Genomic DNA, 25,004 nt, shown 5'->3' with positions numbered 1-25,004 from the left:
CTCTTTATATCTGTACTTTTATAATATCTATTTATATAGACATATATATATATATATATATATATATATTACAAAACCACTATATATATATATATATATATATTATATATACATATATATACATACATATATATAGATATTATATATATATATATATAGATATATATATATAGATGTATATCTCTAGGTATGTGTGTAGCAATACGTCCATAGAAGAATGGGCATACATGTTTATGTAGTTTTAATAACTCATCACTCCTGGTTCCAAGCCAACATCGGAAGCATGCCGTGCGCCGTAGAGACCACCGTCTCTGCATGCAGAACGATAAGCCCACCTTCTGATACGCAGTCATACCTGGTGCCATGGTCCCCACGTTGTAGTCCTCCGTCTGCCCTTCGTTCACGACCCCTCGGTGTGCATCCGGCCCCGCAGATGTTACGTATTCTTTTCATCGCTTGCGATCACTAGGGCCACAGTTAGCGACGCATCAAGACACCAGAGACAACATGATCACTCACGTGCTGAGCCTCCTGCTAAGCTGCTGCAGCTTCTTGTCGTTGGCTGCATCCTCGGCAGCCTTCTCGAGATTCTGCCGCCTCTCTTCCTCCTGATGCCTGGCGACCTCATCGTGGGTCGGCGGCAGCCTCTCGTTCTGGATATCGACCTTCCTCGCGTCCTCGAACGTGCTAATAGCGTTCTTGATGCCTTCGGCACCCAGCATGAGCGTGCCGGCAGGCAGACGTCCGCCAGAGACCGTCTTGAGCTCCGTGACACGTTCAGACTCCTCGCGCAGAACCTGGAAGACGCGCGACAGACGCCCAATGGCCAGAATCTTGTTCTTGATCGCGCGCCTCTTGAACTCGATCGAGTCGGGGTCCATGTTGACGGCGGCGGCCGAGGACAGGGGAGGCGAGACGGGGCCCGGCGAGGTGGATGATGGCGTGGCGTCTTCTTTGAGCTCCTCCTCGGAGCACGTGCTGAGAATCGCAATGAGCATATCGGTGATCTTCTCACCGACGAAGGGCAGCGACCAAGTGAAGACATCCATAAAGTTGGGGAGCCAGTAGGGGTGAGGTGTGCAGTTGAACTGGCGAATGTTCATAACATTGTTCTCGTACTTGAGAACGGCAGCCTTGTTGTTGTAAACGTCCAGGTAGTTGGGCGCCGAGAAGATGGTCATGACACTGGGGAAACCAGTGGTGCGTGTCTTGCGGTACATGCGGTAGCCTGCATCCTGGGCCTCGTGCGCACGAATGACGGATAGCAAGTTGTTCTTCTCGAGGAACGCGCACGCGGCGGGGTAGGAGAAGAAGTAGGAGCAGCCTCGGACGTTATTGTGCAGGAAGTATCACTCGTCTTCTCCTGTCCACAAGTCTTCGAGCGGATCAGCCCACAGAATGTCGCACATGAGGCCTTGTGTAGGAGGTTCACGGAAACGGTCAATCTGCGACATGTTAGTATTTGAGGACTGAGAGACCGACACTCGCTTCAACGAGCCAGGGGAGGGGGGGCTGGGACCTACGGTTCGCAGGTCATCGAGCGTGTGCAGCTCGGGGCTCAGACCACCGTGGATGCAGAGGAACTGCTTGTTCATGACAGCGGCCAGGGGCAGGGAGCAGAACGACTCCATGCAGGCCTCGTAGACGGCCTCGGAGTACTTGTGCTTGCACTCGAGCTTGAAGGTGAAGTAGTCTGTCAGGTGGCGACACTCGTGATTACCGCGCAGCAGCCACAGCGAGTTGGGATAGTGGATCTTGAGGCACCAGAGGTACAGGACACACTCGATGCTGAAGTAGCCCCTGTCGACGTAGTCGCCGAGGAAGAGGTAGCGGGTCTCGGAGGGGTCGCCGCCGACTTCAAAGAGCTTCATGAGGTCGTAGTACTGGCCGTGGACGTCACCGCAGACGGTAATGGGCGCATCCATCTCGAGCAGGTTGGGCTCGGCGCGAAGAACCTCTGTGCCCTTCTTGAGGATCCATAGAGCCTGCTCTTCGGTCAAGCGACCCTCGCGATAGAAGTGCTGCTTGAGGAAGTTAATGTCGGGCTTGCTGTGGGTTTCGTCGTGGAAGAACTGCTCGTTGGTGGGCTTCTGCATGGCGGGGGCCTGCACATCTATTGGGAAGAGTTAGAGAGTCGGTCGCGCAAGTGTGATCATGATAATACAAGAGGGGCAAGGAAGGCGGGGAGAAGGAGGAGCAGAACAGGGACAGAGCATCAATCCAGTCGTGCTTACCCTTGCAGACACGCTCCATGGTGTTCACCTGGGTGCCATCTTCCATGGTGTGAATGGTGAAGTCGATCTCGGGCAGGGGCTTCTTCTCGCGAATGGCTCGGATGGCATTATCGACCTGCTGGTTGCGAGAGGCATCGGCGCCGGTAGGCGTGCCGGGATTGTCTGTGTCCATGGCGGGCGGCTTGGGGTGGCGGAGGAGGGGTTTGCCTGGTCGGGTGCAGAAGGCTCCTCGCGAAGCTGGCGAACAGGAGGGGCGCGGTGAGCGGCAGTCCAGAGGGAATACCAGCGCCGAGTCCAAAGTCGAGTCGACGTGGGTCTAGGCAAGGTGAATCAAGTTCGCAATGGCATCAAGCGAAGGAGAGAGGGACGGGATTTGAAGGTCGCGTGGTTGGGCACGAGCGGCGAAATTGAGAGCGGCGGGCGAACCAAGGCAGGGAGGTGCAGGCGTAAGGTAGGTGTAGGTGTAGGTGTAGGTGTAGGTGTGATAGGGCTGCGATGGAGAGGAGGCTCGAGGTGACGGGTTCGAGTTCCAGGTCGGGTTCAAGAGGCCGCCACAGGAGGGGGGCGAGTAACTTGGGGCGAGTACCTAACTTGGGCGAGTAACTTGGGCTGGAGCGCGGACCAGGGGACCACCAAAAGGCGAGAAGGCAAGGTCAGCAAGCACTATCTGTGCTGGCTGTGCTGGCTGTGTGAAGTGCCGCCTACCTAACTTGCCTAGGTATTCACCTAGTAATGTTCCTCGCTGCTGCTGACGATGGTGGGCTTGGAGCTGGCGGGGCTGGGGTAGCAGAAGAGCACGAGGAGGCGAGGCGAGGCGAGACCAGTGGCAGGAGCAAAAAGAGGGGCAGGAAGGGGAGGGGGGAGGCAAGAGGAAGGGGGCACGCACGAAGCCAAAGGGGGGCAAGAGAGAGGGTCCAGGGTCAGGAGAAACAAGGTGAGTCTGGTGGGTAACGGTACGAAGGTACGAGGGTACGTGCGTACCTGCTCCGACGACTGTGGCTTGGGCTTGTGCAACCCCCATTTCGTCATGGGCGCTTGATCTAGTATCCATAGCCATCTGCCTGCAGATGAATTATTCTCTCTCTTGAGGCCCGACTCAAATGTCCCACCACTACTTGACTGAGAGAGCATTTTGAACTGAAAACGCAGCCGATGTCGATTATGTTGATCATGTCATTGCATTGTGGCTCCATAATGGGCTAGCTGCCAGTAACGAGCCTCGGGGATCGCGATCTCCCGCAAGGCTTTGAAGCCTGTGAGCAACATGTGAAATTCCACGCTTCTCAGGTCTCTTTCTACGACCACCATTTGTGCAGATCCCCTCTCTTCTACCAACATGAAAATCATGGTCAGATCCATCTCATTATTGCCCCTGACAATTACCCAGACAAGCATATCGTGTCATTGACCTGTGTATCTTTCTCGTATACAATCCAATGGCCCTAATGATCGACAGGGGGTTAGGGTCCGCCTAGTCTAACTGCCTGCCACAAGTAAATATGAGGTCTTCTCTCATCCTCCAAGAATTTGTAGAAATAACACAAGCAGCTGACTCTGTCTTGCTACTGATGCCAGAATCGGGGGCACATACAAATGCGGCAGACGGCATTTCACACAGCGTCCTGCGACCCAAACTCCATGTTGTGTCGTGTCTCGAGTTGCTGGCCAAACCCTGGCACAAGCTGCTTCAAATCCAACTGACTTCAATTTGTTAAAAAGCCCAAATACCCATAATATGCCATGTCTACCTACCCAGGTAGGTGATACCTGCACATTGTATTGGGGATGCTGTGGCTGGCCTGGCTGGTTGTCGTCGACGAGGCTCTGCTGTGGCTGAGGGTGTGAGAGGAGCGGCCTGTTCTTCCTTCGTCTTGCATCACCATCCACCCATCTCCTCGCAAGTGCGCCTACTCATGGCGCAGGCCTCTCGGAAACATGAGCATGTTCAGCTTCTAAATTCTTCCTAGATTCAGCTTCCATTCATGTCAGTTAGAATCTGGCTATCTACACAAGGTAAGGTAGCTTGGAAACGCATCTGCTCCGAAGCAGAATGTCCTGCCCCTCCCAATGCACCTACGCCGGCGTTTTTACAGTGGACAACATCTACCCGACGACTTGGCTCAAGACATCCTCACGAGGAAAGTTGGTGTTTCTCCACCTCGAGATGAAGTCATCTCGGTTGACTACAGACCAGATCAGTTAATGTGACATCACATCAGGACGGGAACTCACTATATGCACCGCACATGCGCCTCCGACCCTCGAACGCGCTTCTTCCGTGCATGACCCGCCAGTTGTCAAAGACTGCAATCTTCTCGTCAGCTCTGATCACTTCGGAAGGGAAATTGGTCCCACGCACTCAGCAAATGGCCAGGCTTCAGCTGCACCCAGTACTCAACCTCAGGTCTCCGGAGAATGGCATCCCATTTGCGTGCCGCAGCATACCATTCCGCCGGCGAGTAGCCCTCGCCGAAAGGCACGACTCCGCGGTCATCGTTGTTCCACCTTACGCGGGCAAGCTTGCCGGTCGTCTCGTCCAGCTCTAGCACGGGGTACCGCTTGTTGGGTGCGATGGTGATGCCCTCGTTACCGCTGGCGTGCCATGGCAGCTTCACCTTGGACAAGATCTCATACGCCTGAGGGTCCTCTTCGAGAAGAATGCTGGCGGCGTAGAAACCGTCCACCAACAGCGATTTTCCGCCGAGCTCACCCTTCAGAGCGCCTGGGGGTGCCTCATGAGACAGCATGTGGAAGGCTTGGAGGCCAGCGGGGTCGCTGAAGTACGTCGTGTCCGTGTGGGCGGGCAGGGCGAGGTTGGTATAGGCTGTGTCGGCGTGGGCCATGTCGGGGATGAAGTCATAAAACCCGCCATAGTGAGTCTCCCGGATGAAGGCAATCTTCTCGAGCGCTTCTTGCGTCGCATCGGGGGTGTCAAACGGCGTGCCGCTGACGAACACGAAGCCGTTCTCGCGCTGTCGGGGGTCAACATGCTGCCTTGACGTGACTTGCACGCAAAACTCACGATGAGATTGGTCAACCTGGCGATGCCGGACTCGTTATTGGGCGTCATGAGTTCCTGGTAACTGACGACAGGACGGTCGATGTCTATATCGGCGCCCCAGAGGCGCTGTCTTTAGGCTGTCAGCAATTGGAGCAAAGTGACACTGGAGACCTGACGAGGCAAACAACTCACTCGACATCCTCAGAGCTACGATGATCGTTCTTCAAGTAGTGCTTGATGAACTTCCAGGGGTAAAAGCTCTGGTGCCCGTCTCCTCTCCCTGCAAACCATCAGTCCTGGAAACGATCCGACAAATGCATGGTCAGTTTGTATTAATTCTCACACTTGATGCTGAGGCCTTCGGCTCCAGGCGTCACCTTGTCAGGCCGGATTGTTTCGCTGATCTGAATATGGGTATGAATTAGCACGCCCAAACCAATTGGCATGCGGTGAAACTGACCGCAAAAGTCTCAAAGTTGCGTTGCATCGTTTGTTGGTTGACGCATTTCTCACAGCGACAATTGTCTCTGCGTCCAAATGTCAGAACCGAAGGTTACACCACGCCATCATTCATCCCCTGAAATGGTCAAACATACCTCAGCCAAAAATGCGGCCTAGGAAGAATCAGGTCAGCAGACGGCCTGCATCGGGTGTAACAGGGGAGAGCGGCCTGCGACCTACAAGGTCTCTCTCTTCACATGTTCGCCTTGCAGGTTTCGAACGCGAAGACCGTCGGGACGCAGCTGGACGTCGTAATGGGTAGCGTCTGTTGGGTGAGCTGTCGTTGACGAGAGCCTGGCAATGTATGCAGGTCGAGCTGCGCTGCGCAGTGTCAAGGGACGCACAACGGCTCTGCACTTCTTGTCAGTCAATGCAGCGATCGTGCTAGACTGTCTCAACTTACCCCGCGAGTGTCTTGGCTGTTCTGATTGAGGGAAGCATGACGAGCATGAAGGCAAGATCCCGAGGTTATCCGTCACGATGAAGCAAAAGAGAGAAAGAAGACGGGCGCCACCAAGCCGCTTGATAACAGCTCTCCCCGCAATGGAATGGCCCGATCGGATCATCGGACTACCTACTGGGCTTGGGCTTTTGGCTCTGATCCTGATCCGGGGGCCTTTCGACCATGACCAGCTTGCGGGTCCGCATCGCCCCGGCCGGCTGTTAGCGGCCATTAGGCCTCGGCAACGCCCTTTTCTTGTTTCTATTAACCTCCATCGTGCCCCTAGCCTCTTGTTGCTCTTCACAGCGTCGAGTTCGAAGGGCACGGCTCGTCTCAAAGCTCGTCATGTCTTCATGCACCTCGCTTGCAACAGTCAAGGCAGACTCGCAGGCAGATCGGTTGGCCGTTCATCGCGTCCCTGCCAAGACGGCGTCGTCTCGCCAAAAGCCAGACAATTAGACGCCGTGACACGCTGGTCGTGCATGTTGCATCGGCTTTGCAAGCCGCATCGTGGTCGATTCTACGCGACCGCTTACTGACCCAATGGATAGTGGCTTCTAGCCGCCCAAGATCGCGACACCATGATGCAGCTCAATAGAGGTTTGATCCAGAGTGTCGGGACCAACCATAGCCCTCGACAGACTTGTTTCCTGACCAGGCTGCTGGCCTGAGTTGGACGTCTGATGGAGCAGGACCGGCTGAAGGCTCACCAGGGCTGCTTGATCAAATGCTCAAGAGGACTGCCCTGCCATCGATGAGTATGCTTGATTTTGTGTTCCTGTCTCTGACATGCTGCATCCCCTGTTATGCTTGCACTCGCTTTTTCTTCTCGATACCCCATGGCCAGAGCACCATGCCGTCTTCAACACTCTCAAGCAGCGTCTGTCTGCTCTTCTGGATTACGCTGCATGGTGTTTTAGCATTTCGAATCGACATCAAACACCTCAAATCGCGCGAGCAGGCTGTTCCACAATGTCCGTTCGACACTTACAAGCCATGTGGGAATGGACTTGAAGGCGACATGTGTTGCGACAGCGACTCAACCTGCCTTGTCACAGCGGCGAACACAACCGGCATCTGCTGCCCTAGAGGGAGCGACTGTACCGCCATAGCACCTCTCTCCTGCAACATTGACCTGCAGAACTGGAGAGTCTACCCGGACGCCACCGTGATGACCATGGCTCTGCACCAGAGCTTGCCAACGTGCGATGACAAGTGCTGCCCTCATGAGTTCGTCTGTGTCAGTGGGCCGGATGAACGGGGCTCGACTTGCCAGTTGGATCCTGATCAGATTGCATATACCACTCTGATGCCCAAGCCATCTGGATTTCTGGAAGACTCGGCCGTTTCGGTGACGTTTCCTGTTCAGAAACCGATTTCAACGCTGGCGTCGTCTGGCTCTGTGTCGGCGACCCCATCTGCGGAGGGCACGAGCACAGAACAAAGCGACCCACCGTCTTCAGAGCCTGCTGTTGAAAGCAGCAGTACATTGACAACACCTCCTGCTGGAGAGCCTACCTGGGATCCAAGTAATTTGGGGGAAGAGCCACCCGAGAACTCTGGAAGCTCCAAGACCGTTGTAGTCATCGCCTGCGCGTCTATGGGAGCAGCAGCTGTCTTCGCGGCGGCCATTTTATTCTACTGTTGCTGTGTCAGAAAACGAGGCCGCTACTCACGCCGAGGGCCGACGCCCCCACCAAAGCCCGATTCACACTTCATGTCATCAAAGTCAACGTCTTACACCTCGGTGGCTGAGATCGACAGCAAAACCTGCCTGGCCGAACTCGCGGCCCACCCCTGGAACTACCCCGAAGTACCAGGCGAATTGCTGCCCAATGGGTTCCCCTTCATACCCGCACCTGAAGGACGCGCCGAGCTGCCGGACACGCCCGTCTTGAAGCCTGTCTCGGTGGTGCCTTTGAGTGTGTGGAATAAGCGAGATGTGGGCAAGTACGAACGACCAAAGTCACACAGGGGTCAGCATGACAGTCCTTGAAGCTGGGATCTTGGCTACCAGCAGCATATTGGACTTCTTTTCCGTCTCATATCCCAAAAAAATCTCTCTCAAGGCACGCGATTGTCGATAGGTACTAGCCGAAGGAACCAGTGGTTATTACTAAAAGGCTTCTCAGAAGCTTCAGGAATGGCCTTGAATACGCAGCAAGGTCCCTGCCGCCGAGGGTTCTACCTGGAACTACTTGAAAGATCACAAAGGATCGCGAGGTCAAATAGATCAACCTCACATCAAGGCTCTTCGCCATCTTGAGCGTCACGGAGTGGCACGCGAAGACTTTATCTCCCCCTTCTGTCACAGCACTTCTCGACATGCCGCCATTTCACAGATCAGTCCGCGACCTTACCGACAAGGCACTTCCAACTCTCTTCTTCTTCGTGGTCGTGGCCTCTGTCACCGTCGTTTTGACATATTCGAACGGTTTCAAAGAGCCTGTGCCGCGCGACGTCATAACAGGACTCACTGCGACGCTCGGTATACTCGTCTTCCTCTTTGCCATCGGTCGCACATTGCTCTACTTCAAGGGGCCCCTACCGCCTGAAGTAGACGTCGAACAAGCCTCGGTTGGAAGCCGCCTTCATCCAACCATGGCACCGATGAGTATCGCCAACTCGACTGCACAGCAATCCAGCCAGAGACAAAGGGAAGCCGCCTTGATCCACACGGCGCCATACCCGGAGAGTGATACCATGATGGGTCAGATCACGCCAAACAGGGCGATCCCTGATCTACCCAGCCAGGTTCCGGCACAAGAAAGCTCAAGGCATCGTCAAGCTTACGGTAACTTGACATCCTCTCCTACCCGATATCGGCCAGACCGCGAGGTTGACCCCTATCACCCGTTCCCCGACATCCAGCGCGTGCAACCGTACCAAACACCAACACGTAGTCCGCAACGTGCAATGGCCGCGGGAGAAACAAGTTCTGGGCAGAGCTGGAGACATGGCCGTACTTTTCATCAAGATGGGCAACTCGGCCGTGCTGATGCGCGAAGACGCTTGCCTTCATTTCGGCAGGAGCCGAAGCATGAGAACATTGCTGTCAACAATGCAGTGCTCTCGGAGGAAAACTTCAGGCTGCAGTTTCCCCTCCTGTCTTTCCTCATGGAGCATTCTCTGCTAGATGATGGTTCTGCCCATGGAGGTCGAAAGTCGGATAAGCCTACCTGGCTGATATGTCGTGACCCCAACCATGGCAGCGCGTGCAGACACGGGGCTTCGGTGTTTTTCAACACGGGACATGATCCAGATTCGTCGGAAAACAAGCCGGTCCATGTTGAGGCAGATGATTGTGGTTCCCGTTTTAGTGCATCGAGCGAGGAGAGGGCATCGCCGCCTTCAGATGCTCGCACGTTCAGCACCACTCAGACGTCGGAGGAGGTGTATCCGGCGAACGAATGGGAGAACTGGGGTTGATGGTTCAGGCGGCCCACGAAGGCCTTTGTTAAGCATACAATCATGATAAAACTTCTTCATCAACTGATACCCCGAGGAATTCTGCACATGGCCATTCGTCCCCGGAACTACCTGTTGCTGCGACAGCATCACAAATGCTTTGCAAAACTGAGACTTACTGTGTGTATTACGCGACCAAATAAAAAGAGATAAAAAAAAGTCACGCCCACCCTAGGCTCCTCCCATGATCCTTCTCCAGAAAGACGCGGGCGTCTTCTCGACCTCGGGCACCGTCGGCGTCAGGACAACAGTATCCCAGACCTCGTTGCCGTCGATGAACAAGCGATAGGTAAGGCTGCTGCGCGTTCCGCCCTCGTGGCTCTCAATAGTGAGCGCGCCAAATTTGGCGTTGCCAGAGTGGATATACCTTTTGACGTCAAGTTAGCAAACACGCACGTGATTGTGCTCGGGGGGGGGACGTCTTACTTGATGGCAACATCTTCGTCGTCATACTGCCTGTACGTCGGCACGGGCGAGGAGAACTGGTTCAGCGGGCTGCACGAGAACTCGTGCGGCGCAGCCGTCTCGGGCCAGCGACCGCCCTCGGGGGGCGGGAACTTGGTGGCGGCAAACTCGTGGCGGTCGCCGGACACGACGACGACGCCGACGCCGCGCGCCCCGGCATCCCACATGGCCTCGAGGACCTTTCGCCTCTCGGAGAGGAAGCCGCCCCACGTGTCCTTTGTGTTGACGGGCCAGTTCTTGGTCAGAGGGACCGAGGAGGCTACGATCTTCCACTGGACGCCCTTGGGCTCCGGGCGGCGGAGCCAGGCGAGGAAGTCCTCCAGCTGCTGGGCGCCGAGCATTGTCTTGTTTTCGCTCGCAAAGGGCTCGTGGTTGTCGGAGCGGTACGTCCGCGTGTCGAGGAGGAAGAAGCTGGCGGGTCCCTGGGTGAACTCGTAGTAGGTTGCGCCGAGTCTCCGCGCGCGGGAGCTGCCTGCGACGAGAGCGGCGGGCGGGTTGGGCTTGGCGTGGTAGTGGTGCCAGGGGTCCACGGCGGCCGAGTATACGCCGGTCGTGTTCGCCGACCAGTCGTTGGCGATTTCGTGGTCGTCCAGCACGTGAATCCAGCTGAGGTTCTGGGCGACGGGCGCCCAGTCGGGGGAGGCGTAGACGTGACGGTACTTCTGCCTGTAGTCCTCGGCCGTCATGCCCAGGCGCTTGGGAACGTCAATGTAGATGAAGTCTCCGAGGAAGAGCATCAGCTGAGCCTGCAGCGAGGGAAGGAGCTTTGCGAGATGGCGAAGACCGGGGATGGAGAGAGGGTGATCGAGTGGGTTGTAAGGGAACCGTGGAAGGATGCACGACGTCGACAAGAAGGTGAACTTTCCATCATTGTAGGACGATAGCTGTCCAGGCTTGGGAGGCGACGTGAATTCGCCGGAGTGGTTGTTCGAAGTCCTCCATTCGTAGATGCGCTGCTGGGGGTGCCTCAGAGGAACGTCCAGAACGGTGGTGAAATCGGTTGAGTTGTCGAGCAGAGTGATCTCGCCGCCGGTGAGCCAGAGAGGGTTGTCGAAGGGAGCGATGGCGTCCTTGACATGGATCTCGAGCGTGACAGGTAGTTTCGTCTGGTCGGGCTCTCTCACGAGGAACTTGGCCTCGTTGTGGGAGACGTAGCCGAGTCTGACGAAGGAAAGATCGTTGCTGGGATACTGGTACCGTGCTCTGAAGAGGACATCACTCACCATGGTGGCCAGAGCCACGTTGATGAGGAACGTGAGGAGCGACAGGATCGGGCTGTGGTGAATAGGTGCCCCGGTGAGAAACGACTTCAGGGGGTTGGCGGGCTTCTCTTCCAGTGTGATGGTCTCATCGATTTCAGCCTCGAGGACGACCTTGTCATCCTGGCCAGCCTCGCCCTCGACGACGACAGGCTCCTCGACAATAACCTCGACTTGATCATCAACGACCTGATAGTCTGGCCCTTTCAGGTACGATATTATGAAAGAAGGCACGTAAACAGCAAATAATGTGAGAATAGTCAGGGGGACGGCAGCCTGTGTCATGGTCAGCCCTTCATCCTCGTAGGGAGCCTTGTAGTACGCACAGGTCCGGCAACCCATCGAAAGAAGCTGTAGGAAAGAAGCCTCAGGACTATTGATGAGTACCTGGCTGTCTTCTCGTGGAGAGACATTGTGAGTGAGGGTTGTGATGCCCCACAGGAGCAGGCGAAGGGCGAAAGGTACAAAGCAAAGTGATGAGGGGGGATCAGACGGGTATCACGGGTAGAGGCAGGATTAGAGAGTATGACTGGAAAGTATCGGAAATGATGAGAAAAAGGCCGGCATTGGCGCGTCGAGAAGCATTTGGTGCCTTTCGTGACATGTAGTAGGTAGAGCTAGCTGGCACAAAGCAAAGGCAGCACCCGAACTGGGGACCAAGGCGCTGTCGCAGTAACCTTGTGCGCCCCTGCAAGACGAAGACGTCAGTGCTGATGAAGTCACCAAGACGCGCGCCGGTGGGTCCCGACGCGGTGTCTTGACGCGATAAGTGATCTGACTCCACCAGCCACACCTCAGGGGCTCTGGAGCCATGATCTGTGGCTGAACGTTCAAGGGCCTACATCCCAAACGGCCAAACGGGGCACTAATTATCCGGGACGTGCCTCTCAATCGAGTCGCGACCGTGGCCGGTTCGTCACTCGAGCTTTTGGCGACAGCTTGCAGCTTGCCCCCCAAATTCGCACCAGCCGACGAGATCAACGCCCGGCACATGCCAGATCAGCCCCAACCACACCCATCATGAGGTTGTCCGCTTTCGCCTGCGGGCTCTACGCCTGCCTCGTCTCCCAAGTTGCGGCCACTGCCCTCACCTACAAGCTCGGAGCCCACGAGAAGGCTTGCTTCTACACTGTGACCCAGAATCCGGGCGAGAAGATTGCTTTCTACTTCGCCGTGAGCATCGACGCCGTTCCCCCTCCTGGCCACAGCCTGCTGACCGTGCTGACCAGGTCCAATCCGGTGGTTCGTTCGATGTCGATTACGTTGTCACCGGCCCGAACCAGAAGGTCATCCTCGATGGCGAGAAGGAGCGCCAGGGCGACTTTGTCTTCAACGCCAACGTCATTGGCGAGTACCAGTTCTGCTTCAACAACGAGATGAGCACCTTCGCCGACAAATTCGTCGACTTTGAGATTGCCGTACGAGCACACTCTATGCACCGACGAACACGAACCATACTGACACTTGCCGCACTAGGTCGAGAACGAGAAGCGCGCCGAGCTGCCGTCGAAGCAGGGCACCTCCCCCGAACAGACGTCCGTTCTTGAAGAGACCGTCTTCAAGCTCTCCAGCAAGCTGTCGACCATCTCCCGAGGCCAGAAGTACTTCCGCACGCGCGAGAACCGCAACTTTGCCACCGTCAGGAGCACCGAGTCGAGGATCATCAACTTCAGCATGGTCCAGTGCGCTCTCATTGTTCTCATGGGCGGCCTGCAGGTCTTCGTTGTCCGGTTCTTCTTCCAGGGTGCGCGCAAGGGCTACGTGTAAAGGGCGGGACTGGCCCTGTCATGGCATATGTTCTGGATTCATCATGGTGGCGCTGGCAAAGGGAGGAGCCGGCGGAGGCTCACACGTATCGTGGGCTCAAAAGCGATGTGCCGCACTCGATGGGCAACAACTTTGATGACTTGATTTATCACAGGTGGTCTGGAAGACCAGGCGGACTGCGCCGCGTCCATTGGCGAGGGGCTGCAGAGGCTGGTCTATATGAGCACATGAGCGTAGTTCACAATCATATTCCCAACGATGATCCAACCGTCACATGAGCGGGCCACCTTGAAGTCTACAAGACTGACCAGATTTGATGTCCGATTTTGCATCCCTTGCCTCTCAGGGGGCCTCTACTAAGGGAGCCCGATACGTGGCAAGGGCTGCTCGAGAAAGTGTGCTGACTAAACATCCCCCCCGCCTATGGCTCCAGACATTCGGAAGCGTCCCGCCGAGTTGCTTGCTGCTAAGATCTTTTAGCGTCCTTCATGTTCGATACGCCTGGGCATCACAATTGCCATTGCGACATTGAAGCGCGCCCTGCACATCGACAATCTTGGTATACATTGACACAGCTGGAGCAGCGTGCTTTGACGAGCGAAGTCCTAAAATAAATACTGCCCATCTTACACACTCCAGCGACATTGCTGGTCCCGGCGCAGCATCAGCACAGCCTTCAGCACTCCATCCGATTCCCACCAAACCGCCACCATGGGCAAAGCAGAGGTCGGCTCGACAAAGCACCTGTCGAACAAGCTCAAGAGCAAGGGCCTCCAGCGCCTGCGCTGGTTCTGCCAGGTGTGCGAGAAGCAGTGCCGCGACGAGAACGGCTTCAAGCTGCACTCGCAGAGCGAGTCGCACGTGCGCCAGATGCTCGTCGTCGGCGAGGACCCGAAAAAGTTCATCAACGAGTACAGCAGCCAGTTCCTGCGCGACTTCATCATGCTGCTGCGGACGGGCCACGGCGAGAAGCAGGTCCAGATCAACCGGTTCTACCAGGAGTACATTGCCAACAAGGAGCACGTGCACATGAACGCGACCAAGTGGCCCAGCCTCACCGAGTTTGCCAAGCACCTCGGCCGCGAGGGCATCTGTCGCGTGGAGGAGACGGACAAGGGGCTGCACATCTCGTGGATCGACAACTCGCCCGAAGCGCTGCGCAGGCAGGATGCGCTGAGGCGGAAGGAGGCGCAGGACAGGGGCAACGAGGAGGTGGAACAGATGATGATCCGCGAGCAGATCAAGAGGGCACAGAAGGCGGCGGGCGTCAAGAGCGACGACGAGGAGGACCAAGAGGACCGCCAGCTCAAGAGGCAGGAGGGCGAGAAGATTACGCTCTCCTTCGGTGCGAAGCCGCCCGCCACGACCACAGCCAAGCCAGAGGTGACGCCGCCCCAGGACGAGTCGTCAGCGTCGCCTGCCCCGGCGCGAGAGACAAAGCCGGAGCCGAGTGCGGAGACAAAGGACGCACCGGCCGCGAAGCCGTCACTCGGCGGCGTGTCGCTCAAGATGACGGCCAAGCCGCAGACCAAGAATGTCTTTGCGCAAGCGAAAAAGAATGCGTTAGGCGGCGGCAGCACCAAGAAGAATGCCTTCCAACAGCCGAAGAAGATGAGCGAGGCGGAGAGGATCATGAAGGAAGACATGGAGAGGATGGACAGGAAACGCTCGAGGGACACGCCAGGGTCAGGGCCGCCTTTGTGGAAGAAGCAAAGAACGAACAACTAGTGCTGTCTGTCATCGAGTATTCGGCGTTATCAGTCTTTCGGTCACGGTCAGGGTTCATGGTCGGGTGCCACGGTAGATACCAATTGCAAGAAGTTATGAATTTCCGGAAGAGTCTGGGCCTCGACTCTTTCATATGCCCCCCACCCCCATCAAACGCCGTTGCAGAAGTCACACGTGTTGGTCCCAAGCCGTATCAAGCTCCGTCGTCCTGCTCAGTACCATCTCTCCTGTTTCGCTGTTAGAACGTGACCCTGGGCGGCGAGGCTGTCGTGAGAGCAGGGGCGCAAGGACTTACGGAATGTACCGCCGGCCATACTCCTCCTCCAGCTGCATCCGAACCTCGTCCGGGAGCTGGCCCGACACCTTGGTCGCGTAGACACCCTTGACGTAGCCGTCCAGGCGCTGCCACTTTGCAACCCACGACCTCGACGGATCCGCAAGCGTGATGAGGCCCTCAAAGACCTGCGACGTGCAGCTCTCGATTTGTTCCTGCGAGCCCGCGAGATGGAGGACCTCCTCGCAGTTTGGGCATCCTTCGTCGCGGAAGCGCTGTGGCAATCAGGTCAGCTCGCCATCGGTCAAAGGGGTGGAGCGGTGGCTGGCGGGTCGTACTGCTGTGGTCATGACGATGGAGCACACCATGCAAGCGCGGAGGAAGCGCTGCTGGTTTGGAGCGACAAAGTTATTCGCCATGACGGTCGTGTGTCTGTCGGGAGAGGGCGCTTGAGTTTGGGCGCGGTGTTGTTCGTGGCGCAATACCGTGTTGGTCAGGTCTCGGTAGCTGGATCGTCAAGAAATCCAACAGGGCGTTTGTTTGTCCTCGAGCTTTGATGGGAGATGCATCTAACAGGGCGGCTGCCCCGCCATCACGCACTGTACAACAAACCCGACCAGACCTGCTCAATGCTAAAACTTCCATCACCAAGTCGCGACAAACCTCACACTTCATATTTCAGGGGTCCGAAAATTTGCACAGAGCCGCCATGTCGACTCAAAGCAAGGGCCAGGATACTGCACCGGCCAGCACACAGCAGGCCCACCAAAATCACAAGTCGCACGAACTCTTGACATGCTCGATCAAGGCTCCCTTATACTCCTATGCCCACTTGGAGGTGGCCAGGGATGAGCCGGGGACGACATCAACAGACGCGCTGCAATTTCACTCGTTTTGTACCTCCGCTTTGACGCAGTTCCTGGGCGCCACGGGCGCAGCAATCTCGATGGATATCCTTAAGGTCCAGGGCAACGAGTGCTGGCTACGTGTCCCCCGCCAAGATCTAGGCGCCTTCGCGGCTGCCTTGACAGCATGGCCGGGGACGCGAGATGCTGGTGCTCATACGATACTCAGGATACGACAATGCTCTGACTGGCTCGGTGCCATGGTCGGCGGAGACGGACAAGACAAGCTTTGGACGTCATGACAGATTTCATGAACAAACCTCTGAGGTTGGTTCTGGTTTCGACTATAAGACAACGGCCAGAACTCCCTTTTTTGGATGGACCGCCTATCCCACCTGGCCACGGCGGCAAAATATACGCCCCCCTTGCGCGCTCCTAATCAGCGGCGATGCTCCGAAACCCAACTCCGACACATGACCGTCATCGCCAAGTCGAGCCTTGTTCACATCAGAGACGACATAAGAGAGCTTTGGGCGTACGCCTGCAGACTGGTCAGCGGAGTCTCTCGAGAGGGCCGAGCACTGAAGGAACTTACCATCGGCTTAATGTCCGGGTGAGCGACTGCATCAAACTGCTCAAACTGCAGCTTGTAATCGGGTCCGATGTTGATATAAGCACCCCGGTTCTCGGTCGAATCGCAGTACTTGGGCGCAGAAAAGACTGGAGCGAAAAGGGTCAGTCAAACCAATAAAACAACACGAATGCCACCGTTTTCTTACCTGTGATGCACCGTCCATCGTGCTGCACCTCGTAACCATCCATGCGGACTTCGTGACTGCGGATGACAGCCTCGAGACCGTTGTTCTCGCAGAACTTCTTGGTGATGTCAGGGCCGAACTGCATGCCGACACCGCGCTTGCTGGGACCACGACCAGGCTCCTCCTGGGGATCGGTCCAGAGCATCTCCATCATGAGACCAGACTGGCCAGGCTGGCGCTGCTTGTGCCTGTCGAGAGCACGGATGTCATCGAGGGTGACCTTGTCGTCGGAGAACAGACCGCCGTGCAGAACGAGGTACTTGGAGCCGATGAGGGTCGCCAAGGGCAGGGCAGAGAAGCTCTCGGAGAAGAGCTTGAATATCCTGGGTTTTGTGAGCTTGCTGTCCTTCATTCGAAGCATGTGAGACGTACCTCTCGTTGTACTTTGCCTTGCACTCGCCCTCGAAACCGTACACGCGGTTCATGTCGTCGGTCTCGTGGTTGCCGCGGTTCAGAAAGAAGGCCTTGGGTCGCAGCCACTTGTTGGCATACAGTAGCAGCGCGATCTCGGTGGACCAAGATCCTCGGTCGACGAAGTCGCCGTTGAAGAGGTAGTAGTGCTTGTCATCCGGCTTGCCGTTCAGGCGGAACAGCTCCATCAGATCGAAGTACTGACCTGTACGCTCATTAGTCCCATGTCTCGAGGAGAGCCGTAGCCCGTTACGTACCGTGCGTATCACCGCAAACAGTGAGTTTCACATCATCAGGAATCGTCATTTCCACCATGGTCGCCTCGTCGTACACAAGCTGCTTGACGGCCAGCAGAATCTGGTAGACATACTTCTTGTGGATCAGCTTTCCATTCTTGAACCTCTCCGTCATATCATCAATGAACTCTTGAGTCATCTCGTTGCCGAGCCTGACACCGTCGTAGTCGGCATCGACCACCATGGAATCGACATCCAGACCCTCAGCAGCCGAGGGCTCGTCGCCAACCTCGATAGCGGCAAAGAAGTCAAGCTTTCGCACAATCTTCCTGCACTCGTCAAGCTTCAGCTTGGCATCCTTGTTATTGGGGTCGATCCTGATGCATTCCCTAAAGTCCTTGAGAGCCTCCTTGGGCCGAATGATGGCGGTGTGGGCCAGGCCTCGTCGGAAGTACGCCTTGACAAGCTTGGGGTTCAAGGCAATGGCCTTGTCGCAGTCGGCGATGGCATAACCGTAGGACTCGGCCTTGATGTGAGCCTGCGCAAGGAGAGAGAACGTCAGTCACGCGAGCAGGAAAGAGGTGACAGACAGGGCAACACACCTGCGCTCGGTTGGTAAAGTATGTGGGCTCCTTGTCGTTCAGGTCGATCGCCTGGGTGTAGAAGCTGATGGCGGTGGGCCAGTCGTGTTCGGCGAAGGCCTTGTTGCCCTGGTTCTTCAACGCCGTTGCTTGCTCCTCTGGGGTGGCCATGTCTGTGGTGTTGCGCCGCGTGGGGTACTTGGCTGCCAAGCTCGGCGCAAGGTTCGGAGAATCGAGGGGTGCTGAAATAATGCTGCTGGGAGGAAGAAACGCGGCGCTGCGGAGAAACTGAGGGAACTGCCGAGATTTTAAGAATTTGAGTTTTGGGCTAGATCGGAGTAGAAATGGGAAAACAAAATCGCCCTTCAGCAGGAGGCGATTCACGATCGACGGAAACTTGCAAGGATCATGCTCAAAGGCATTTCAATAGAAGCTGGGAGGAACCCGCGCGCGCGGGTTGCCTCGATTGCATTAACGCTAGGAGGGGTCGTTGAACATGGCCTATTTGCCTATCTCTTTGTCCGTTATCACACATCCTACCCTCACTGTGCTGCAGGTGGCGGGACTCTTCCGCACCTGCTCGTGATGGCATTGTTGCCTGCGGAAACTTAATATCCAGCCAACCCATCTTCCGCAAACCGAGAAACGTCACCATCACATACACCAGCCATCTGCCCTTGCGCTGGCGGAAGCCGGAAGGCTAGGCCTCTCGTGTACGATATTTTTCCTGAGCCACCAGTGCAGCCCAACCCAGACCTCAACGCCTTAGCCATGGATCTTCCCCCAACGCAGGCGCTGGTGCGGAAGCGCGCCGACACCGATTTGATGCCGCCACCACCACCGACCAAGAAGATTAAGCGACCGAAGAAGGTCATTGACGAAGATGCATACACCGATGCTTTGTCCCAAATCATCGCACGTGACTTCTTTCCTGGTCTCCTCGAAACGGAAACGAAGCAAGAATACCTGGACGCTCTCGAATCCAAGGATGCGGCCTGGATATCCAACGCAGGTCAAAGGCTGCAGCGCGTTATGACTCCTGGACGCCACACCTCCCAAACACCACGAAGGAAGACAAGCCATACAAACAATGGGCGGACACCCTCGGCATATGGCGCCGACACGCCAATGTCGGCTTCGACCACTGCCAGGGAGGTGCCTGTGCCAGCGGTAGATACCAACATGAGCCTGGCGAGCTTCCAGGCCAAATATACTAGCGAGGACAACGAGAGTTTCTACAAGCTCTTGGACAAGCAAAATCAGAAGAAGGCTGAGAAGTATGCTTGGATCTGGCGTGGGAACAAGTTGCCGTCGAAGCAAATGATCAAGCAAGCCGAAGTCGAAGCAAAGATCGCGACGACGAGAAGCCTAGTTGATGACGGCTTCAAGCGCGACAGGCTGGCCATCAAGGATAAGGACGACAGGCCTGGCCGGCCGGACAGTTGGAACGCGAATCCCCGAAATGGCCTAATGTTCGAGCCGGAGGGGGTAGATGACGAGTACGAAAGCCCTGCGCAAAAAGCGCAAGCTGAGTCCAGAATGGCGCCCAAGTCGATCAATTATTCGAACACGAGGGTACCGGAGCCTGCTGCCATCAAGCGACCCGCATCTCCGACCCTGTCTGCTGTAAGAGATGCCATCGCTGGACGGACCAGGGCCAATGACCAGAACTCCAGCATGGCGGGGGGTAGCGAGACGCCAAGAGTCAACGGATATGCATTTGTTGATGACGAGGATGATGAGCCGGAGACAGTGGCGCTTCCGGTCATTGATCTCGGACCAGGAGACGCCACTCCGAACCCTTTCAAGCTCCAAGAACAGGGCAAGAGAGAGAGCCTCCACCACCGTCTCGTCGAGCGGGCGGCCCAATCGAAACGAGAAGCTGTGAAGAACGGGCTGTCTGGCAAAGTAGCTAAGACGCCTGTGCCCAAGTTTCCATCAAGCCCGCGCGTCACAGGAGGATTGACGCCTGCAGCGCAGAGGTTATGGAGCCAAATCGGAAGCCCCCGGCCTGGCAGCTCAGGTGGTTCCGGATCCAAGTCAACGCCCATGCGAGCTCGTGGCTCTCTATTGAAGAGCGTCTCAAGGAAACAATAGAGGATATGACATGTATGAGATAAATAAGATACCCCAGAATCAATTCGAGCGTAATACCTTTTTTTCCGCACCTCATCTGCTCCTCAACTGTAAATTACTCAATTGTTGCATATACTGTGTAAAGCAATCTTCAACTTTGGTTCGATGACGACCTGTGAACTTGGTCCCAGCTCACCACAACATACAGACCTTCTTGACTTAATTTGACGAGGATATGAGTGTGATGCCAGCAAAACAGCATCTCCTCTCGCTTTTCAGATGAGGTTTGTTAGATTCGCCATCGACCTGGCATCGGTCCTGAATGCCTCACGGTCCGTGGCAACCAAGCATGTCGCGTTGCGAGGTAGGCAGCTGGAGTCTCTCAACAGGACATCCGGCATCGCCGCTTCACTGAAGAGTCGAAGGATCCGTCCTTCAGCAGAACCACTGGAAGCGCCAACACCGGCGGCTCCAACTACAGCCACCCAAGATGCACCATCTGCAACGCCCGCAGAGACAGGACCTATCGTTGCCAATGATGCTGCCTCATCAGCGCAAGTCGCACAGCAAGCTACGCATGTACCGCACAAATCTACAGCGTCTCCATCTCCGGGCTTCAGTCACGCAGCAGGTCTACACCCTGATTCGAGCTCCGTGCTCTCGCAATTGAGGCAAACTAAGCCTACAGTATCGCAATGGTCTGATGCATCTCCCTTGGAATCAAGCCAGCGCACCCCGGACGCTGGCCTGGCGCAGGCTCTGGAGTCTCAAAAGCCATCATCAGCACCAAAGGGTCCTGACGAATCGGAGGATGTACCCCCCGGAATCGACGTCAACATTTTCCACACCAAACGAGGATCCGGCCTGCTGGGGGATCTCGGAGCGAGGGAAAAGCCAAAGCCCACGGGGTTGCCCGAATTCATGCAGCATTCTCATTCAGTATCGTCCAAGCCACATGCGAAACCCGTTCCACCCACTCCAACGCCTCAGACTTTACCCAGCACCAAGGCAGAGCCAGTTGGCGGCCCGGCCAGCCAGGATGCCAACCAGTCACTCCAGGCTGCTCTCGACAAAGTCGAAGCAACTAGCCCTGCGCCTCAAAAGACGGATGTTGAGGCAACCCGACCCGTCCATGTCCTGAGAGAATCCAAGGTACCCTCGTCACGGATGGGTCGCCTCTGGAACTATGGCGGCCTCGCAGCAGGAATCATGGGCGGCGCCATCACGGAGGGCATCGGGCGGGCTTTTGGTGGAAGCGGCACAGGGTCTGTGTTGCTGAGTGCCGGAAACATGGAGCGGTTGGTCTCCAAGCTCTCGAAGATGAGAGGCGCGGCACTGAAGCTCGGGCAGATGATGAGCTTCCAGGACTCCAAGATGCTCCCGGCACCTTTGCAAGAGGTCCTTCAGAGGGTTCAAGACCGGGCGGACTACATGCCCGCATGGCAGCGGGACAAGGTCTTGGTCGCAAACTTGGGACCCCAATGGCGAGATCTCTTTGAGGAATTTGAGGAGAAGCCAATCGCCGCAGCGTCCATTGGTCAGGTCCATCGAGCCATTTTGAAGGAAGGCAGCCGACGCGTTGCTGTCAAGATCCAATTCCCTGGAGTGGCCGATTCGATCAACTCAGATCTCGACAACCTGAGTATCCTGCTGACGGCCACCAAACTGCTGCCCAAGGGTCTCTACTTGAACAAGACGATCGACAATGCTCGTTTGGAGCTGGGCTGGGAGTGCGACTACGAGCGCGAGGCGCAATGCGCCATCCGCTACAAGGAGCTTCTTGCTAACGACCAGGACACATTCCTAGTGCCTACTGTCTACCTGGAAGCGTCGGGGAAGCAGGTCTTGACCATGGACTTCATGGACGGTGTTGGCGTAACCCGAATCAAGTCCTTCACCCAGGACCAGAAGGACTGGATTGGCACCCAGATCCTACAGCTGTGTCTTCGCGAAATCACCGAGTTCCGCTTCATGCAGACCGATCCCAACTGGACCAACTTTTTGTACAATGCCAAGACCAACAAGCTCGAGCTGCTCGACTTTGGCGCCTCGCGCGAGTACCCCGACACGTTTGTCAAGCAGTATGTACAGCTTCTGGCTGCTGCATCTCGCTCCGATCGCGAGACGGTAAAGAGCCTTTCGGAGAGCCTGGGATACCTCACGGGCCACGAGAGCCGAGTCATGGTTGATGCACACATTAAATCCGTGCTGACGCTGGCGGAGCCGTTCCTCGCCTCGGCGCCCGAGGTTTACGATTTCAAGGACCAGAGTATCACTGAGCGCGTCAAGGCTTTGATCCCGGTCATGCTTGCGGAGCGCCTAGCACCTCCACCTGAGGAGACATACAGCCTTCACCGAAAGTTGAGCGGCGCTTTCTTGCTATGCGCCAAGATGGAGAGCAAGGTTAGATGCAAGGGGATGTTTGAGGAGAGCCTGAAGAAAAACGGCTTCATGTAATAGGGGAGCTGCGGATCATCCCACCATGTAACAACCTGTAACAGTAGATGAGACGTCCGGTTAAAACGTGTACAATGGGCCACAGGTAGATAGAATACACACACATCTTCGAACACAGTGAAAACAATCAACAAGAGCGCTTACTTCTTGCTACCAACAAGACAATCGAACATAAGAGCCTCCGGAATATGTGGATCCTGTCGTTCATCAACACAGCGTATATGAAGCACTGTCCCACGAGCCGCAAAAGGTTCTTTTGGATGGCAACTTCAACTTGGAGAAGAATTAGAACCGGCCGAACGACGTGTGCTTGTGAAGTGAATCTAGATTTCGTGTCTTGGCTGATTTGACCCGGCCACCTATGCCTCATCGCCGTTGCAGCTGGTCCAGTTCCATCTTCTCCTTGGCTGCCACCTTCTTCCTCTTGCGCTCGATGACCTTGTTGACCTGTTTCTTCTTCATGCCCTTGAACTGCTCCGTCAGCAACCTCTTCTTCTGCTCCGACTTCTTCAGATAGAACGGCTGTTTGCCCTGCTGGACAAGATCCTTCTCCCGCTGCCTGTGCTCCTCAAGGATCCTCTTCTCGTCGTCCTTGCGCTTTGCCGCCTTCTTTCGATTCTGCATTGATTGGAGCAGGGTCTGTAGTCGCTCCTTTTGTGCCGCATCCTTTGTCTTGCGAATCTCCATTCGGAGTTCGGCCATCTCCGAGTCACGATACTCATCGAGGAAAGCATAGGCCTTCTTGGCCTTGGCCTCGTCAAAGTTACTCCCCCTAGAGTTGACAGCTGGGTCGAAGCGGGGATCGCGGGCCTCAACCTTGGGCACCTGGAAAATCTCGCGTTTGCGAGAGACGGGGCGTTTCGAGGACATCTCAGTGGGTGCATGTTTGGATGATCGCTTAGCGAGACCGCCGCGCTTGCGGTACTTGCTTTCGTTGCCAGAGTCGCTCCCGGAGTCGTCGATTTCTGATTCTTCTGATTCTGCAGACTCCTTCGTGCTGCGCTTGGGCATAGATGCTTGGGCTTTCGCGAGGGCGCCGAATGAGATGGAAGCCATGTTGAGGTTGGATTTGGAAGACCGTGAGGCTTTGGGCTGCGATCATGTCAGTTCAGTGAACGCACGTAGTGACGCGGGCCTCGTACCTTGTCGTCATCCTTATCTTCATCTGAGCTGAGTTCTGAGCCCTCATTTTCTGATGGGTTGGAGCTCTCATCAATCTCGGAGTCAACCTCCTCCTTTCGCGCGCGTACACGCCTCTGAAGACCCGAGGGCCCCGCAGAAGGCGCCTTCCTCTTTCTTGCTGTTGATTTGAGCATCGTCGTGTGGAAAGTGAGACTGAAGGCTCAATGATTGAAGGTGTTGAGGATCTTCATTCACGATGCAACAGGGCGTGAGAGGTGGAGGTGGGGCCCATCCAACTTTTTAGTGGGGGCCATGGGCGATAAGATATGTAGTTATGTAAAGTTTGCGGGGCAGACATCGATTGATGCATACACGGTCCGATCTGGGTGTGGCTCTGGCCTCGAGTCGTGCCTCTGCTGGCGACTGGCCATGATGCGACATCTGTTGAAGCCATTTCCTCGTGTTTTGACTCTGCACACTCCATTCAGTTGCACAGCAAAGCTCATGCACTTCCATCCTAGCAGGATTCTCTCAGGACCTCTGCGTCCGCAGTCCACCAAGCCAACGCACCCCCGATCCTTTAACGTCGTTCTAGGGACACCCTCGCAACCACGAACATTGACCACCAGTGCGAAACGCTGCTTGTCGCCTGCAAAGCCAGAACCGTCCCGGAGAACAACAGCACATACAGGCCCTGGCGCTCTAGAACTACGTGAAAGCCTGCAGATATACACACGCAAACAACCTAGAATGGAGTACAACTCCTTCCGTGGCAATGCTGCCCCTGGCGGCGGGAACTTTGCCATGCAGCCTTCTCAGATGCCCAGCTTCTACTTCGACACAACCCCAGGCGGCACATCACAATTCCATTCTGGTCCTTCCGTCCCCGCGCCCACAGCATCACATGGTAATATGCAGACGAACCAGCCCGTATCGATCCCAACAGGCCCCGCGGCGATGACGAGGTTACCGCCGCCAAACGCCCCTACCGAGCCGTAAGTCGACAATGCACCCAACTATCTCCTCCTCTTCCTGCAGGTCAAGCACAAACTAACCTGTCCAATGAACAGAAAAGGCAAGCTCAACAAGAAAGCCAAGGCTCGGGGCGAGAAAGGAAGCAAGCGCAAGATCAAGAGCAACAACGGCCCAGCAGAGGAACGCGACAAGGTCGTCGCCCCGAGCGCCGCTTCAGGCGGCATCCCCAACCCGACACCAGCCTACCTCACGCAGGCCGAGAAGCCTCCGACGACGCTCGCGCGGCCCCGCGCCATACCTCGTCGTGCTCGACCTTCAACGGCACGCTCCTCCACCGGGCCCGA

General features: G+C 56.1%; 13 protein-coding genes across 13 annotated transcripts in view; 7 read left to right on the top strand and 6 right to left on the bottom strand.

Moving 5' to 3' along the window:
- Window positions 1–515: 515 nt before the first annotated feature.
- Window positions 516–2,508, bottom strand: VDAG_08369 (serine/threonine-protein phosphatase 2B catalytic subunit; the record flags this gene model as incomplete). The annotated part of the gene is made up of 3 exons (XM_009660094.1): window positions 2,235–2,508; window positions 1,354–2,113; window positions 516–1,185 (listed from the first exon to the last, which is right to left on the bottom strand). The coding sequence occupies exons 1-3, from the start codon at window positions 2,404–2,406 to the stop codon at window positions 516–518; spliced, it is 1,602 nt and encodes a 533-aa protein (XP_009658389.1). The 5' UTR covers window positions 2,407–2,508.
- A 1,829-nt stretch (window positions 2,509–4,337) lies between these two features.
- Window positions 4,338–6,186, bottom strand: VDAG_08368 (trimethyllysine dioxygenase; the record flags this gene model as incomplete). Its single annotated transcript, XM_009660093.1, has 10 exons — window positions 4,338–4,417; window positions 4,467–4,538; window positions 4,594–5,206; window positions 5,257–5,365; window positions 5,428–5,515; window positions 5,579–5,639; window positions 5,696–5,743; window positions 5,828–5,849; window positions 5,917–6,087; window positions 6,140–6,186. The coding sequence occupies 10 exons, from the start codon at window positions 6,184–6,186 to the stop codon at window positions 4,338–4,340; spliced, it is 1,311 nt and encodes a 436-aa protein (XP_009658388.1).
- Window positions 6,187–7,355: 1,169 nt separating this feature from the next.
- VDAG_08367 (uncharacterized protein) lies at window positions 7,356–8,174 on the top strand (the record flags this gene model as incomplete). The annotated part of the gene is made up of 1 exon (XM_009660092.1): window positions 7,356–8,174. The coding sequence occupies one exon, from the start codon at window positions 7,356–7,358 to the stop codon at window positions 8,172–8,174; it is 819 nt and encodes a 272-aa protein (XP_009658387.1).
- A 1,643-nt stretch (window positions 8,175–9,817) lies between these two features.
- On the bottom strand, window positions 9,818–11,783 carry VDAG_08366 (alkaline phosphatase family protein; the record flags this gene model as incomplete). The annotated part of the gene is made up of 3 exons (XM_009660091.1): window positions 9,818–10,013; window positions 10,073–11,646; window positions 11,697–11,783. 3 exons carry the CDS (start codon window positions 11,781–11,783, stop codon window positions 9,818–9,820), a joined length of 1,857 nt encoding a protein of 618 aa, XP_009658386.1.
- A 607-nt stretch (window positions 11,784–12,390) lies between these two features.
- Window positions 12,391–13,137, top strand: VDAG_08365 (ERP3 protein; the record flags this gene model as incomplete). The annotated part of the gene is made up of 3 exons (XM_009660090.1): window positions 12,391–12,543; window positions 12,600–12,788; window positions 12,847–13,137. The coding sequence occupies 3 exons, from the start codon at window positions 12,391–12,393 to the stop codon at window positions 13,135–13,137; spliced, it is 633 nt and encodes a 210-aa protein (XP_009658385.1).
- Window positions 13,138–13,848: 711 nt separating this feature from the next.
- On the top strand, window positions 13,849–14,865 carry VDAG_08364 (zinc finger protein RTS2; the record flags this gene model as incomplete). Its single annotated transcript, XM_009660089.1, has 1 exon — window positions 13,849–14,865. One exon carries the CDS (start codon window positions 13,849–13,851, stop codon window positions 14,863–14,865), a length of 1,017 nt encoding a protein of 338 aa, XP_009658384.1.
- Window positions 14,866–15,156: 291 nt separating this feature from the next.
- VDAG_08363 (transcription elongation factor spt-4) lies at window positions 15,157–15,558 on the bottom strand (the record flags this gene model as incomplete). Its single annotated transcript, XM_009660088.1, has 2 exons — window positions 15,157–15,414; window positions 15,478–15,558. 2 exons carry the CDS (start codon window positions 15,556–15,558, stop codon window positions 15,157–15,159), a joined length of 339 nt encoding a protein of 112 aa, XP_009658383.1.
- Window positions 15,559–15,848: 290 nt separating this feature from the next.
- VDAG_08362 (uncharacterized protein) lies at window positions 15,849–16,286 on the top strand (the record flags this gene model as incomplete). The annotated part of the gene is made up of 1 exon (XM_009660087.1): window positions 15,849–16,286. The coding sequence occupies one exon, from the start codon at window positions 15,849–15,851 to the stop codon at window positions 16,284–16,286; it is 438 nt and encodes a 145-aa protein (XP_009658382.1).
- A 200-nt stretch (window positions 16,287–16,486) lies between these two features.
- VDAG_08361 (serine/threonine-protein phosphatase) lies at window positions 16,487–18,418 on the bottom strand (the record flags this gene model as incomplete). Its single annotated transcript, XM_009660086.1, has 6 exons — window positions 18,052–18,418; window positions 17,471–17,987; window positions 17,175–17,418; window positions 16,764–17,125; window positions 16,580–16,704; window positions 16,487–16,525 (listed from the first exon to the last, which is right to left on the bottom strand). The coding sequence occupies exons 1-6, from the start codon at window positions 18,199–18,201 to the stop codon at window positions 16,487–16,489; spliced, it is 1,437 nt and encodes a 478-aa protein (XP_009658381.1). The 5' UTR covers window positions 18,202–18,418.
- Window positions 18,419–18,801: 383 nt separating this feature from the next.
- Window positions 18,802–20,127, top strand: VDAG_08360 (uncharacterized protein; the record flags this gene model as incomplete). The annotated part of the gene is made up of 1 exon (XM_009660085.1): window positions 18,802–20,127. The coding sequence occupies one exon, from the start codon at window positions 18,802–18,804 to the stop codon at window positions 20,125–20,127; it is 1,326 nt and encodes a 441-aa protein (XP_009658380.1).
- A 258-nt stretch (window positions 20,128–20,385) lies between these two features.
- On the top strand, window positions 20,386–22,563 carry VDAG_08359 (ABC1 protein; the record flags this gene model as incomplete). The annotated part of the gene is made up of 1 exon (XM_009660084.1): window positions 20,386–22,563. One exon carries the CDS (start codon window positions 20,386–20,388, stop codon window positions 22,561–22,563), a length of 2,178 nt encoding a protein of 725 aa, XP_009658379.1.
- A 120-nt stretch (window positions 22,564–22,683) lies between these two features.
- On the bottom strand, window positions 22,684–23,879 carry VDAG_08358 (rRNA processing protein; the record flags this gene model as incomplete). Its single annotated transcript, XM_009660083.1, has 2 exons — window positions 22,684–23,655; window positions 23,706–23,879. 2 exons carry the CDS (start codon window positions 23,877–23,879, stop codon window positions 22,930–22,932), a joined length of 900 nt encoding a protein of 299 aa, XP_009658378.1. The 3' UTR covers window positions 22,684–22,929.
- Window positions 23,880–24,435: 556 nt separating this feature from the next.
- The window catches only part of VDAG_08357 (uncharacterized protein), a gene marked incomplete at both ends in the record, with an annotated part of 1,107 nt that continues 538 nt past the window's right edge, over window positions 24,436–25,004 (top strand). Inside the window, 2 exons of the mRNA XM_009660082.1 lie at window positions 24,436–24,680; window positions 24,756–24,852. Coding sequence (XP_009658377.1) covers window positions 24,436–24,680; window positions 24,756–24,852 — 342 coding nt within the window. The remainder of the gene's footprint in view (window positions 24,681–24,755; window positions 24,853–25,004) is intronic.

Source organism: Verticillium dahliae, genomic scaffold (genome assembly GCF_000150675.1).
Source record: "Verticillium dahliae VdLs.17 supercont1.20 genomic scaffold, whole genome shotgun sequence".
NCBI lineage: Eukaryota > Fungi > Ascomycota > Sordariomycetes > Glomerellales > Plectosphaerellaceae > Verticillium > Verticillium dahliae.
This window is presented reverse-complemented; position numbering and strand designations above follow the sequence as displayed.